The 16,477-nt window shown below is 33.9% G+C and overlaps 2 protein-coding genes and 1 non-coding gene across 3 annotated transcripts; 2 read left to right on the forward strand and 1 right to left on the reverse strand.

The window, feature by feature from the left end:
* Window positions 1-759: 759 nt before the first annotated feature.
* On the reverse strand, window positions 760-1,062 carry LOC148931681 (signal recognition particle RNA). Its single transcript, XR_016136136.1, has one exon.
* An 811-nt stretch (window positions 1,063-1,873) lies between these two features.
* On the forward strand, window positions 1,874-4,936 carry LOC148931682 (putative carboxylesterase SOBER1-like). Its single transcript, XM_089064142.1, has 6 exons — window positions 1,874-2,212; window positions 3,065-3,117; window positions 3,515-3,638; window positions 3,719-3,840; window positions 4,359-4,466; window positions 4,632-4,936. Exons 1-6 carry the CDS (start codon window positions 1,954-1,956, stop codon window positions 4,719-4,721), a joined length of 756 nt encoding a protein of 251 aa, XP_088920268.1. The 5' UTR covers window positions 1,874-1,953; the 3' UTR covers window positions 4,722-4,936.
* Window positions 4,937-5,889: 953 nt separating this feature from the next.
* On the forward strand, window positions 5,890-6,648 carry LOC148931683 (uncharacterized). The gene has a single exon (XM_089064440.1). It carries the CDS (start codon window positions 5,977-5,979, stop codon window positions 6,523-6,525), a length of 549 nt encoding a protein of 182 aa, XP_088920566.1. The 5' UTR covers window positions 5,890-5,976; the 3' UTR covers window positions 6,526-6,648.
* Window positions 6,649-16,477: the final 9,829 nt, after the last annotated feature.

Consider the following 16,477-nt stretch of genomic DNA (forward strand, 5'->3'; position numbering starts at 1 on the left):
ATGTCTTTTGTAGTTTCTTTTTTTCAACTCTGCTCTGCTGAGGATTTTTAACTGACTTTCAAGATGGTGATTGTTGTATAGAGTTGGCTGCATTGATTTCTAAAACTATTAGTTTTATGATTTTATCATTTTTGAGAGGCTTAAAGCTTACATACAGAGCTTGAATGCATTGCCTAAGGAAAATGTATCAAGAATTGTTTCTAATTATATTAGGTGATAAGTTGCTCTTAAATTTGATTTTCTCAAAGCTGTCTCCCCATCTTCCACTCTTTCAATCGCAGTTGCATTTATGGAGAATCGGAGATATGATTATGATTCATTTCCCTTGGTGGGTCGGTGTTTCAGCCTGCTGTGTAAATTCACCTTAGGTCTTTATGTTGCTGTTGCTCTCTTCCTTTGTGATGCCTTTTGTAGTTTGCAGTATTATGCTGATGATTTTTTTTTTCTGGTTTTTGTCTCTCCTATAATCCTATTCACCTTAGAAGTGTCTCTCTTATTCACCACCTTAGAAGGATGAGTCAGAGTTAAAAGGAAGTCTTTCATTCTTTTGTAGTAGGGAAATGAGCTGATTGTTGATTATAGTTGGTGAAGAATGAAATGAAAATCTTGTTCTTTAATTAAATCGTGGATACGTTTTTCTCGTTTAAACACAGATTACTTAAAATTAGTTGATTCTAGTTTAAACCCAGATTACTTAAAATTAGTTGATTCTAGTTTAAACCCAGATTTTCTCTTTTTCCTCTTTCTTCTCTTTTCTTTTGATATCTTAGTGTTAATGAGAGGCATTTAGCTTTGATGCGCCAGGGCTACAGAGGCATGCTATCCTTCCACTCTAGAGAGCGGGAAGTTAACGTTGCTCTGTGAAACCAGCCTGACGCAGTGCCCTCCTCTCTAAAGGTCGCATAGCCCATTCATTCAAATAAGCTACACAGCCCAACTCCTCTGCTTGGAACGGGCGGACCATATATAGCAGCCCATGACCCAGCCAAACAATCTCGGCCCAACCTTCAATTCCCTCATTGCCCGCCACTTGGGTCACAAGCGCACGTTACAAGGCTCGGCTTTTGATATCTTAATTCTTAAGTGTTCATTCCACAAACTATGCAGTCTTTAGTTATAAACGTAATCTTACAGTATACACTGTAAAGTCAATTAATAGTAGTACAACTGACAGAGTGCATTGAAAAATTGTAACTAAATTTACTGACAAACAAATAACCACCAATTATCAAAAGATTTCGTTGATATAGTTATAGCCCCTTAATTACGTTAATAATGTTTGATGATTTATTATAAAAACAACTAAGGGAATCAAACAAGCGACGATGTAAAAAAATTAGAGCATGTAGTGTTTGCTAACTCCGATGGACAAATTTTGAATTGTCCCATTTTATCAAAATCAAAAAAACATACTCCGTATCACGAAAGATAAAAAAATTCTCAATTTTCACACACGCTTCATTTTTAGTGAAATATGCAATGATGTGGTGTTCCGTTGGTTTTAAACTCGTGGTAGTGTTATAATTTATGACTATTTTAACTCACTTCTTTAGGGTAACACATGTTTATATGGCGAGTGTCGTGTTAAAACCAGTTGCTACATCATTGCATATGTCGCCGTAAATGAGGCTGGTCGATAAACGTGAAATTTTCATCTTTCATGAATAAATTTTCAGATTTTAAAAAGTACGAGAAAAAAACAGAATTTGACCATCTTTTATGATTTATTGCCAACTTGAACTAGCACGGAGAGTTCCATTTTTTTTTACAAATATTTACATGATTTATTTTTGATAATAATGTAATTCTTCCTTAAAACAGAAAATAAAGAAGGAAGAATTTTCAATCGAAACCTTTTTTGTTAATTTTCATTTTCTGGTAGGAGAAAACGTAGATTAGCTGCAACGTTTTTACCTGAACGCAGAAAACGGGCGCAGGCATGAGCGAGCAGAGATGAAGCCAACACTGGCCAAGTCATTTGCGCTCTTCACACTCACTTTCGGAATCACCCTTTCCTTCCTTCTTCTCAATCACCAAACCCCGCTTCCGATCAAGCCCGACCCCATGGCCCGTACCTTCATATTGTGGCTGCACGGCCTCGGCGATTCGGGCCCCGCCAACGAACCTATCAAGAACCTCTTCACTTCTCCCGTCTTCGCCAACGCCAAGTGGTCCTTCCCTTCCGCCCCAAACAATCCCGTCACCTGTAATTGTAAGTCTTATCTCATTTTGCATCGCTTTGCTGATCCGTGAATCCGGATTTTGCTCCGACATTGTGAATTTGTGTTACCTATTGATTCTTAATTTTGGGGTTTCCGAAAATTAGGGTTTTTACTGTCTTTTGGTTAGAGTGTATAATGAATTGGCTTTCATGTTGTATTATCTTCATAATCGATTAGTCTTGTGGTTATCTTTACTGAATATTCTCTTCCAACTCACTCAATTGTTTCCTTAAGATTGCTTACATAGGAGTAGCTTTCGGTAAAATATTTGCTGAATAGTAATTGCAAAGGTTTAATTTTTCAATGTTCATTGGGAAACTGGGCAGATCAATGTCTGTGATTTGAATTATATGCTTCTTGCTAGTATTATATATCTAGTTGATCTTTCAAAATTATGGGTCTTCGCCTGGTTGATTCTGAGTAAATAGGCAACTGGGAAGGGATAAAGAATTAGCTCTTTCGTTACATTTAGTTCGGGAGTGAAAACAGCATTTTTTTGCGACTCCGGATTGGGTCTTCAAGTTAATTTGGATAGCTAGCAAATCTCATACCTTCTGGCATACATTTGAGCATTTTTCTTAATCTTGTTGTCTTCAAGTTGCCGGAGGTACTATCCACTTAGGATCTTTACGTTCTAATTCGTTTCTCTAACTCTTTTAAATTTCTACTATACTAATTTTGAGGGGTGAAGTTGATTGAGAAGTATTTGTGGAAGCGAATATTGTTTAAGTGCAGATCGCTTGATTTCTGTTGTCTTATATTTCCAGAATCCAGATGCAATTGAATTACTAGTTCCTTTGATCCATATTTTACCATGTGTTAACTTAACCTTTTTCTTGTAGATGGTTCAGTGATGCCTTCATGGTTTGACATTCACGAATTACCGATGACAGCTGTGAGTTCTGCCTGCCTCTAATTATTCTGATTAATTTCAAGTTTACATATTTTTCTTCTCATTGTATATTCCATTTGTATTGTAACTGAGCTTAACGAGATGTTCTTTACACACAACAATGCAACTTTATTCAACTCTTGACCAATATAATTCCGTTTCTGTGCAACTAATGTGTAGAACTGTCTACATGAAACATTACAGTATTTCCATTGATCTGTGAGAACCTTGTTCTTATCTCAACATGGGAGTAATTGTTTCTTCTGTATACTAATGGTCGCCATTTAGTGAACTCGGCCATTGCTCTGAAATAAGATTTACACAGTACTTGTTTATAAGAGATCAGTTACCACTATTCTATATTTTACTTGATCTGATATGAGTTAGGATCGCCCAACAGGATTCTCCACAAGATGAAGCCGGCGTGCTCAAAGCAGTTCAAAATGTCCATGCAATGATAGACAGAGAGATAGCAGCAGGCACCAATCCTAGCAATGTCTTTATATGCGGGTTCAGTCAAGGAGGTGTGCCTGTCTTCTCTCTTAAAGTCGTGCATCTAATTTGTGTTTAAAGCTTGGGTAATTAAACAAATACAATCTTCTAGGTGCTTTAACGTTGGCAAGCGTTCTGCTTTACCCGAAAACTCTGGGTGGAGGTGCTGTGTTTAGTGGTTGGGTTCCATTTAACTCTTCAATTTTACAAAGGGTTGCAGAAGATGCAAAAAAGGTATGTCCACCTCTCCTCACTGTCATTTCTTTTCTCATTTGTTGAACCTCTCCGATCTGAATGCTAATGCTTTTGCTAATTCATGTTTTATGATCATTGAATACCTTGAATTCCTTTACTAATCTGAATCTTTGAAGGGATGCCAAAAGGTTGGACTTTAGAAGGTCTAAAAGTTGTTATTTTTGGTGTCTAAATGAAACTTTTGATATGTTATATGGATTGTGAAGGCTGTATTTGATTTTCAGAAGGCTTAAAACACTAGAAATTTCAGACTAACATTAACTCTACTAAACGTTAACGAAGATGTAACTCGGCATCATGCCTTGATCGATTTTTTCATGCTGAATTACGTGATCACACACACAGAGAGTTTCTTGTTACCTGCCATTTCATTTATACCTGGTATAATGTTTTTTCCATTTATTTTAAACATAGACTATATTAGAGGCCCCTTACCTAGATTGAAGTTATTTTGATATAAAGAATCATCGTCTTAAATAATGTGAAAATGCAAACAGACACCTATCCTGTGGTCCCATGGCATAGCTGATAGAACTGTACTCTTCGAAGCTGGACAAGCTGGTCCTCCATTTCTCGAAAAAGCTGGCGTAAGCTGTGAATTCAAGGTATTACCATTCTCCATTCCATATATAGTATGCTACCCAGTTGCATTATCATGATTCTTCTTGTTTTAGCATTCTGTCCTTGCTCTCTCAATCATTACTCGCATTAATTGGATAATACTATGTACTATCGCAAACGTTTGCGTGCGTAATTGGTGTTTGCTTCAGGCCTACCCCGGTCTCGGCCACTCCTTAAACAACGAGGAGTTTCGTAATCTTGAATCGTGGATCAAATCTCGTGTCCAAAGTTCGTCATGAAGTCGCTACTTTTGCCATTTAAAAGTTCCGTCACACGCCTCGTTCAACTGGTTTGCGCATGCATACTTAGATATGTCAAGATTGCAGGTGAATTTATGTGTTTATGAAGAAACAAGATTGAATCATATTGAAAAGCAATGAATGAAAGGAAACGCCAGCCTTGTGAATAAAAAAATTGGTACATTTATTGACATTTCGTAATGTACCATTGAACATAGAGTGGTCTCTTAAAAACTATACCAAAGTGGATTATGATTGCAAAATTGCGTCTGTCAAATCATAGTTTTCAAGAATCATATTTGGAATTAACTAACATTAATTTTACTACTAGTAGTTGTTATCATGGCGCAAAAGATAAAGCTTCATCAAGGGATGATGATCAATTATAACCCATGATTGCTTGACCTTATTTGAAGGAAATCTCACATGAGTTGATCATTGTATAATTTCATCACATTGCCCTTGCTTTATACTCCTAATACAATCCTAACAAAGTACTCTTTCTTCGTTCACGATTAAATGACATAACTTTAATTTTTTGTTCGTCATTTACATATTTATTAATAAATTCTATCTTCTATAACTCGCTTCACTCATATTTTATTATAAAACTAAATAAAAATATGACTCACATTCTATAAAAAATTTTCACTCACTTTCCACTATATTTCTTATAATCTAAGCGAGTGCCAATTAATCATTGACCGAAAGAGCACAAATTGGAAACCTTTAAAAGGCTCATTTGTCCTGTCAATTTATTATGTAAGAACATCAAATAAACAAACTAGTGATTAATTGATAATATACGTTAGTGAGAATGGTTACGCTTGATATTTTCACATATTTGATAAATATTAGTAGCTCTAGTTAGTTTCTAATTATATGCATTAAACAGACTTAAAGAAAGGCCGATATTGGTTTGGGTTGGGCCCAATGAGGCCCAAAATCCGAGGAGCTCCTAGAAATTTGCACAAATGTTGCGCTGAAACAGACATAGATTGATAATATGTGAATAAAGTAGACGTGACCAACAGATTCGCTGCGGGACCCCCTATCATATTTTCCCTACGACGCCACTCTAACCAATAAATCCTCACCCCTCACACCCTCCCAAACTCCCGCGCCGCACAGGATCCCTCCCCACCCCTAATAATACGTCACCAAATTCAAAGCTCAAACAACAAGACTCCATCAAATACCCCTCTCTCTCTGTAAATTGCTTACCATAATCACTCTCTCTCTCTCTCAAATCTCAATGAAGAAGCTCTACAAAAAGAGTACGGTGCATCCGACGCCGTCGGCCGTGTCAGAGCACCTCCTCTCATTTCTACCGGCGGCGATTTTAGCTCTCACCGCCGCTCTATCTCCGGCGGACAAGGAAGTCCTCGCCTACCTCATCTCCTGCTCCTCCGGCAGCCAGCGCAGGGCCACCGCCGCGCCGGCGAAAGGCGATTGCCACAATCCGTGCTTCAACTGCAGCTGCTTCCGCTGCTACACGAGCTACTGGGCAAAATGGGATGCGTCGCCCAACCGCCAGCTCATACACGAGGTCATCGACGCCTTCGAAGAAAAAGAGAGCGCGAAAGAGAAGAGCAAAAAGGAACGGCGGAAGGGCAAAATCGTCAAATCCGGTGCTTCAGTTGAGCCGAAAATTGCCGAGCCGAGTTTGACTGCCGTTGAATTTGAGTCCAACGCGGCGGCGGATGGCCGCGAGGAGGCGGAGGAGGAGGTTGTTGCCGCGGCGGAGGAATTTGGCAAGGGCTCCTCGGTGAGGAGGTTTGTGAGTTGGATATGGGGCGTTTGATGTTGAAAATTTTAATTCCAAAAAAGTAATTTAATTTTTGTAGCAATCAATTCTGTTTTAATTAATCTGCAATGTAAATTATATCCAGTAATTTACTATATGATCAATCAGCTTTATCTTAAATACTGCAAGTTATGCCTCTTTAATCAATGTTCAGATTAAGGAAATGAATTTTACGCTATTCATTGCTGAGGTGTGAATGGTTGGGTTGGAATTATGGTGGTCTGTATATTTTTTGGGGGTTGATAAAAAAAAGGGTTGGAATTATTTTCAAGTTGAGTGACATATTCTAAGTTTGTTTCTTGCTATCATCTTGTTTTCTCCCCTTCATTATTTGTTCCTTTTCAGTCACCTCTGAATATCCATTTTCTTGGTTTTTTCTCTAATCTTTTTGTTCTCCAAAATAGCCTAAAAATATTGCTTCTGCTGATAAGATTGAGTTTTTGAAAAAAAAAATGAAATAACGGACAATATGAAGAGAAATAACACAACTAGATTGAATAGTATTGTAGCTGAATTTGGGGAAAAGGGATCCTTGTTTTGTGGCAGGGTTGTCAAAATGGAAAATGCTGACAAAAATGTGCATAACTTTTACAAGAGTAATTGAATCAAAAACAGAGGGGAAAGATTAGGAAATCCACTTTGTACCATTTGTACAGGATTTGATCATGATCTCGATTATACTAATAAAAGGGTGAATTTGGTGGTGGGAAATGGGATATTTTGCTTTGTTTGTTTCGATGAAAGCAACGACAAGACATGCTTTCAACCTATTGCTAGGGCTACGCAGTAAAGCAAAAGGTTGTCTTTTCTTTTGTGTTACTAATATTTAAGATTATTTAGATAATCTATGTGATTATATTAGTGGAGTATAAAAAATTACGTGTAAACTTTCTCAAGTTATCAATTTTGACATGGGAGTAATAAGTATTCGAAAATATTTTTTGAAATTCATCATTAATGTAATCAGTAATATTGTTTGCACTATATTTTCATTGTTTTGAGTTTTTTTATGGGTAAAAATATCCTCGAGCTATGAAAGACATTTCAATTTGTTTACTTTCTCTTCTTCGTCAAAATATTTGATTTATATCTCCAATTCTTTTTTCCCTTTTCATTCTTATTTTTTCTCTCTTCTTTTCCATTTTTTCATTCTCCATTCTTCTTATCCATTATATTTTCTCCTTCCATCTTCATCTGAAGTAGAAGCAAATGAATGTGTAACTAATTTTAAACGGCTTTCTAAGATGCCTGAAATCCCTTCATGTGCTTGAGAGTATTTTCGTTCAAAAAAAATTTAAAACGGCAAAAAAGTATTTTACGTGATATTAGATCAAAATTAATGAATTTCAGAAGATATTTTCAAATGTTACGGAATAAAATTGATACCTTGACAAAGTCTATGGACTGAAAAAATGTTCCCTTTACATTATAACTAGTATAACTCCTGTGCTATGCACGGAGATTAATTACTTACTAATTTGAACTAAAAAAAGAAATAATATAAATAAATATGTATACAACAATTTAATCTTGTAAACAATAATATAATAACAAGTAAATTTGCAAATGATATATTATCAATTATTGAAAGTTTAGAATTATTATAAAAAATTTATACATATGTAAAAGTGACTTTATAAATATAACGAGAAAAAATTCTTAAATCATTAAAAGACGGTACTTTAATAACAATTAGTGGAACGAAATTACAATAAAAATAATAAATTAAACTGTTGACTTGAGGAACGTATTGTCCACATAAATAAAACTACTTTCTCATAGCATATAGAAGCATATCAAACCCGCTAGACATCAATGAAGTTGATGGAGCTCCGAGAATCAAGCATATAACTCTCCTAAAACACACTCTAAAATATAGAGAGCTTGAGTGAAAATTGAAAATGCTTTTATTGTTGTGCAATTTAATTACAGTTTCTTGCATTTTATAACAACAAAAATGAGAATGTGGGAGGTTCCCAGCTTCCCATGATCTCCTTCCACAACTCACGCCAAGCCATTATTCTCACGCCAATAGATTAAAGTAATAATTAATTAAATTTAACACCATATTCATGGATTAATTATAGGGAAACAAAATAAATTAGTTAAATTCTAACCCTATAATTATAGAATTCAAATTTGTGTTAAATTATGATTATTTAAAAATGATTACAATTATGATTCTTTAAAATAATCACAGTTTAGTTATAGGAGTATTAAAATCATATTCATGGATTAATTGTAAAGGGAAACAAAAAATGATTATTTAAAATGATTACAATTACGATTCTTTAAAAATGATTACAACTGAATTATAAATTATTTAACTACCACTTGCATTTTGGAATAGATTATAATAATTAATTAAATTTAACATCATATTCATGGATTAATTATAGAAAAACAAAATAAATTAGTTATTATAGGAAAACAAAATAAATTAGTTAATTCTATCCCTACAATTATGGAATTATTTAAAAATGATTATCATTACAATTCTTTAAAAATGATTACACTTACACATGAATTATAAATTATTTACCTAAATACCCCTAAAATTTTCCATATTTTCCTAAATACTCCCAAAACTCCCCTTTTATATATTGTATAGATACCCCTCTAATCCACCTCTGCATTTATTTCCATCACAAAGATTAAGTATATTGTTTAGAAATTAAGAAAAAAAAAAGTAAAATAAGAGGAAAAATGAAATCTTTGCTAAAGAATTAACTCAATTAATTTGGATCGGTCTAAAAAGAAATAGTATGATTATAGGTTTCATCTATCAAATTATGTAGTACTACTACATAAATCCTATTGAAGGCATAATATTCTTTAGTGCATTACTAGTATTTTTTTTAGTTTCATGTATCAAATTTTGTAGTTCTATCTAAATCCTTTTGGAAGTAATATATTTTGTAGTGCATTACTACTATATAGGAGTAATTTTTTTTATTTTGTTATGCTTACTAATTGAGATGGTACTAAAATGTCAATATACTCTCCTCTCCAAAAGATTATGGTTATTTGACTTAGATCTAATTATTATTTTCTTGATCAGAAAGTTAAGCAGTTGATTCTTTATCATCTTTTCATTGTTTTGTTTTTCATAAAGAAAGGAAACATAATCTGGTATACAATCAATCTGTTAATATACAGTATAACTAGACTCAAGTTCGAACAATTCAATTGAAGTTGCCTTCGTGTATATACTAGTTATATGCATTGCCTAATGTCAATTTTTTTAATGTTTTAAGTTTTCAAAATTAAAAAGAAGCTTTAATTTGGAGTTGATGGTTATCTAATAAGTAAATCTGAAGAGGTGCAAGTATATCTCAAATTTGAATGTTATTCGGAAATAATGTATTCTTTTTTTATTAGCGAATGCGGTTTTCAATCATATATGTTTTTCCATTTTGCACTATCTATTAAAATTAGCCTTTATTTTATGTATCTATAGTATGTTTGTTCTTTATGGGTCTCATTTCCAATAACAATATTTCAACTATTTTTTCTCTCTTTATTTTTCTTATTTTACTAATTTTTTACATTAAATTTTATGTTAATCACAGCTAATATAAGTTTGAACTTCTACAATATCTCATTGGGTCAACAACGTATAGTATTATTTAAAAAAGAACATATAGTAGTAATATTTTTCTATGATTTAGTTATTTTATGTGATTTGTAGATTATCAATTTATCATCGCTATTAAAATTTAGAATGAGACATTTACAAAAAGTTAAAATTTGATAATTTAATATTCTATTTCTAAATATTAATTACTCCATAAGACTTATTATTCCCATTATAAAACAAGAAAAAAGTTTACGCAATGCGCAACCAATCCTGAAAAAAAATGATATTTATTTCGACATTTCAAAGTAATACTTCGATTGTTTACCTAAAGAAGTACACTGTCCAAATTCGATTTGTGCTTGTTGAGTCAAATAACATTCGTCATGAAATGAATTTTTTAAAAAAATACTACTATAATAAAATACTACTAGTACTATTTCTAATTGAATTGAACTGATCAAAATGGAGTAAGGGATATAAAGTTATTATGCCACATTGCATTAAATGATTTTCATTTGAGGGATACATTAAATGATTGAAATATGCAATATCTAAATTAATGCATCGCACTTCTTTTAGTAGGTCGTATCAAGTATGTCTAGTAAAATTAGTGATTTGGCATCGATTGATAAATTTCCAAATGCTTGACTATCGAATTATTGAATTGTTTAGACTAAGTTTGCGATCATGTGAATAGTTGATCGATACTTTACTATGAAGAAAAATAGAATCTATAGAAAATAGAAATTCGCGATCCAACTAAGAGCAGGAGAAAGAATCTTGAAATAATAAAGACGTCACAAACATTTGTGTAAAAATGCTTGATAAGTTGATGAACTACTATAAACGTAAGTCAAATTTTGATAGAAAACAAAAGTGATTTAAAATTTTAAACTCAATCATCAATTTATCCAGCCTACCAGCCATTTATAAACAAATAGTAAATCATACATAAGCAAATATGTAACAATTATGGACTAACATTGCTGATTAGATGCTTAAACCAAAAGGAACAAAAAAAAAGTGTGAACATCCAGTCAAACTTCAAATTTTGTATATCTTGGTCAGAAAGTAACTATCGTGAAAAATAAAGCAACAAGACTAAAAAGTATTGGGATTAAAAGACTATGTAGTCAAAAATTCAAAGCAAAAGGTTGACTGGAAATGAAAATTTTGTCATTTGATTAATAAATATGGACCTTTTGTACTAATTCATTTTATTTTATATTGAATATATCATGTTGATTTAATGACATGTCACATGTATATATATTTGGTTGCAATTTGCAAAAGGCATGTCCATTGCTGGCAATTTAAATCATATACACAAACTTAGCAAAATCGAATAAAATGATAACTTGTGAATTGTGTGAAGCATACATTTGAAAATGGTGGAATATTTATCTCTTGTATAAAATAATTAACTATTTAGGAGTACTTGATGGGCACTTGACCTTACAAACCTAGGTGAAATGTTTAATTAACATTATAATTTTCGATGCATTTCCTTTTGGATTTTATATGTCGAGAGAATTTAGAGAAACTCGTCAAACACCCCTGAATATTCGTAAATCCGTGGGTATATACTTTCACACATATTTTTATTTACATATTTATATATTGAGGCACACATGCTTTTACTTCAAATTTGACTTCAAAACAATATTTTGTACACTAATTCATGAATAAAATTTCAATAATGGACATATTGCTATGTTATACGTCTAAATAGCGAAAATATTTTTTTTCTTAATTGTGATTGATGAAACACACTCCATGATGTTGTATCTGGATTACTAGATTTTTGCTCCTAATTCAATTTCACAAAGCTGTGCATGCCCAAATCTCACATAACCAGACTATGCGATCACTTGAGCTATCAAATTGCATCACTTTTACTTGTTTCACTCAAAATTAATGATACTCAATTAATTGACATTGCACTAAAGATTATTAATTGGGCTATTGAAAGTTAGAGGTAGGGGTGGCAAATTGTGCGTGTTGTGTCGTTATCGTGTTGACACGATAACGACACAACACGATAACGACAAACACGAACACGACCCGTTAAGAAAACTCCAAACACGAATGTAACATCTCGATTTCCCGAACCCTAATTTTAGAGCCCTAGAATTTATTTTGATGACTTGGAGACGTGAAATACTTATGAATGCATTTATTGCATGAGATGCTAAGGCCGAGTCGAGTCTAGGGTTTGCATTGGAAGTTTGAAAAGTCAAACTTGTTGATTATATGATGTGGCATGTGATTTATTAATTTATGAGATGAATTATTTGTTTAAGGGTGAGTGAGGATATTAGAGAAAATTTCCATAAATACTTGCCACCCAATTCTTGTGATTTTCGACCCCCTTGGCCTTTTGAATGAGGAATTATAATTTTTCCGGATTTAATTTAATTCTTGGGATATTTATCCAAATTAAATCCAAAACCCAATTATTCCTTATTTTTATGGAGAAAAATCGAGCCCCCTTGTGTCTTGGTGATTTTCGAAAATCACCTATTGTGGGAAGGAAAGAATTATTTTATTTTAGTTAATCCCTTATTTGATTTCCTTCCATACCTAGGATTTAAATATTCTACCAAATCTTTTCATACCTCAAGAGATTTTGCCTTATCTTATTTTAGTTAATATTCAAAATATATTCCTTATGGGAGAACCCCAAAATACACGCCTACTATACTTGGAGGATTTTATTTTATTTTGCTCCGTGATACTTTATTCTACTCCGTAAAATATTCAAAACGAAATCTTGGTTAATTAAGAGCCTAATTTTTGAAAAACATGGGATTTTGCCCTAGAGTCTATTTTGTTAATTCTTCTCCCCTACTTCACAATATTTATTTATTTAATTGTGGAGAATAAGATCTTACCAAATATTCTATTTATTTACCTAAAGATTTTATTGAACTCTATAAATAAGGAGCCAAAAACCTAACCCTAGCCATCACATAATTTTCGCCCCTACCCAAATTTTCGCCCCCCTCTCATCTCTCCACTCTCTCCCAATTTTCTTCTACTTTACTCCATTAATCCTTCATCCTTTGTGAAGAATTGAAGTTTGATCCAAGAATCTTGAAGAACCGAGTCTAATACTTAATTTCTATCGTTCGTTTTTCTCTTAAGGTATTTTTATATCCATCTTCTTCGTTTCTACTCGATTCCTCTTCTTTCTAACCGATTAATCGGTATTCTTGAACCCTCATGCATCTTGTTTGAGTGAAAGTGGGATAAAAGGGATATGTAAATATGTATGCATGTGGTGTGTGTGTGTGGCGTGTGCGTGGTGTGTGTGCGTGAGTGTGTGCGTGTCGTGTTTGAGTGGTGTGTGTATGATGGCAAAATACTCGTGTGTGACATATGTTGATGTTAGATCTAGATTTGAGATGCGAATGGAACTTATGCGATGAACGTGACCTTGATTGATTAATGATGCTAAAATAGATCGGTGGGAAAAGGGAAAAATGTTGAGACATGTATGAGTTAAGAGTTTGTATTGAATCTGATTTGTGATATGTGCCTATGTGAATAAAAAGGTGAAACCTCAGTTGCGAAGCCGGATAACAAGGGAAAGGTGAAACCTCAGTTGCGAAGCCGGATAACAAGGGAAAGAACTTACTTGAAATCTAAGCAGTCGAGGTGGGCTTTACTCTTAAACTCTTTTATGTGCAAATATATGAATGTGGAGAAATAAGGGTGGTTTAACTATTATGTCATGCCTATGTCTGTTTTGTTGTGATATTGTGCGCCTGATGCCCAGTTTGAGAGTTTGCTCCATTGGGCTATAGGGCTACGGATATGTTTAACAAATTTGGGTCTGAGTATGGGCCGCAAACCCTACCAGGTTGTGTACATGAGGGGATCGGGAGCCGTCCTTGCTAGTCGGCCGGTCTCGTGGGCGAAAAGTGTGGCCACACTTTCGTCGCACCATGGAATGATTGTGATTATTGAATTGTTGAGGAAAAATGGGGAGTTATTTTGACTGGCCAGTCTATGGAAAATATATTTTGTGATACTCGTGATATTCTCTTATAATTGCTTAAAACTCGAGTTCACTTGGTAAGCGTGGCATAACTTATAAAATATTTTGGCAATGAGCTCACTGAGTATTTCAAAATACTCAGCCCTGCATGTGTTTTCCTTATGTGCAGGTTGAACGATGACGAGCGGCGGGTGTTGAGCATGATAATTAATTAAGATGGTTGTTTTGAACTTCAAGCGTAATTGTGTCTTCATACATAGCTATTCTTTCTCTTGGTCGCTTTCCGCTGAGTTTTTGATACACTTATGTTTATTTTGAATATTTTGCACTCTCCTTTCGGTTTAGAGGCCTTAGACTATCTTGTGGTTTTTATCTTGGAAACTATGTCATACTCTTGAGATTCTTGAACGTCATTTATTATACTTTCCTTTTTCTTATTCAAGTTTCTAGGTGAAGTTGTTGTTTTAAATACTCTGATAGTTCTTTCTAATCTTTTGGTCAACACTCTTTAAATGAAACCCTAGCCTTTGTTCATTTCTTCGAGTCCGTTTGGTAGCAGTTGCCGCATTTATTGTACCCTAGGAGGACGGGCTGTTACAACGAACATGAACACGACTTGCTAGCCTCAGACACAAACATGACACAAAATAATAAATGAATGATTCAACTGCATATATATATATATATATATATATAGGAGTGATCAAGGTCTAACTAATTTTAAGTGTATAACTAGAGAATAAATCTCAGCCACACATTTTGTTACTCTAATTTAATCTTAAAGGTTAAACAAATTTTCAGATTTTTGTTAAAAATAATAGCCAAAGGGCATTTTTGGAAATGGTATATCAACATCTCAAACTCAAGCACCGATTTCTCCCAAATTCAAAGTGCAATATCTTCCAAAATTCAAGTGTAGATTCCTCCAGAATTAAAACGCCGATTTCTTCCAATCTTAACCAAATTTGTTCGCAAACTTAACGTGAATTGTGTTGCGTGATTTCTAAACCAAATTCAGCTTCCTGTCCAAATTCGTTCATGTTTGATCGCGACGTCGCTTCTCTGTCGAATCGCGACGTCTGGAGTCGGGACTAACGGCGGGCATCATCCAATGGCCGAAGCAAGAAGGACAGGATGGCGTACCAGCGACTGGCTCAAATGCCACAGGCAAGCTTCGTCTCTGATTCGCAATGAGGCAGGAGACCAACACCGTGCGCTGCCGCTCACCGACGACGGTGACGGTGTCGACTAGGCCTGCGGTGAGGTCGAGAGGGAAATAGTGACAGAGTGAGAGAGAGGGCAGTCGGGGAAAGAGGAGGGAGACGCCCGCACCGCCACACGTCGGTGACGGCGGTGGTCCTCCGTGACCAGGCGAAAGAGAAAAGAGGAGTTGCAGCGGCTGTTGTGAGAGAGAGAGATAAAAGTTTGGGCGCATTGTTCAGGGTTTAGGAATATACTTCACTATATGAGAATATACTTCACTGAAATGAAAAAAACGGTACATTATAAGGCATGTAAAATATACTTCACTATAATCATAATATACATCACTATATACACAATATACTTCACTGAAATGAAAAAAGGGTACATTATAAGGAATGCAAAATATACTTCACTATAAGCACAATATACATCAATATACTTCGCTGAAATGAAAAAATTGTACATTGTAAACTATATTCTTCGCTGAAATATCAAACATCAAATTTTTAGTTCACTTCTTACTTATTTTTAGTTCAATGTGTACATATTTTAGTCCACTAAACGTGAGTTTTATTTCATTGTCAGCTTATTTTTAATTCACTTTTTACTGGTTTTTAGTTCAATGCGTACATGTTATGTACGTGAGTTTTATTTTGTTGCAAACTTGTTTTTTGTTCACTTCTTACATATGTATAGTTCACCGCGTACTTGTTTTAGTTCACTACTATAGTTGTTCACTTCGTACCAAAACTTATCAGATTACAATTTAAGTTGTGAACTATATTTTGTTAAATAATTAACAAGTATTCATACGTGAACTAAATAGATTGGACATAAAGTGAAGTATATTGTGCATATACTGAAGTAAATTGAACATGCCTTATAGTTTACTATTTTTTCACTATAGTGAAGTATATTGTGCATATAGTGAACTATTATATGCTTATAGTGAAGTATAATAACTTTACAGTGAATTACAGTGAAGTAAATATGTTCTATAGTGAAGCAAATATGCTCTACAAGAAGTAAATAGTCTAACATAATATTGAATTTAATTGAAAATGATGAGCTTTATATTTAACTAAATGACACATATTATGAACTATATCAGTTTCATACAAATGGTCATGAACGCTTGAAATTTACAATTATTTTTTCCA

Source organism: Salvia hispanica, chromosome 2, assembly GCF_029641045.1.
Source record: "Salvia hispanica isolate PSC_SH4W2 chromosome 2, Shi_PSC_v1, whole genome shotgun sequence".
In the NCBI taxonomy this organism is placed as follows: domain Eukaryota; kingdom Viridiplantae; phylum Streptophyta; class Magnoliopsida; order Lamiales; family Lamiaceae; genus Salvia; species Salvia hispanica.

Bases quoted from the DNA above. Each gene is read 5' to 3' on its own strand.
- LOC148931682 (XM_089064142.1), top strand. From the start codon at position 1,954: ATGAAGCCAACACTGGCCAAGTCATTTGCGCTCTTCACACTCACTTTC. The intron at 2,213-3,064 runs GTAAGTCTTATC...TTTTTCTTGTAG, and splicing joins CAATCCCGTCACCTGTAATT to ATGGTTCAGTGATGCCTTCA. The intron at 4,467-4,631 runs GTATTACCATTC...TGTTTGCTTCAG, and splicing joins GCGTAAGCTGTGAATTCAAG to GCCTACCCCGGTCTCGGCCA.
- LOC148931683 (XM_089064440.1), top strand. From the start codon at position 5,977: ATGAAGAAGCTCTACAAAAAGAGTACGGTGCATCCGACGCCGTCGGCC.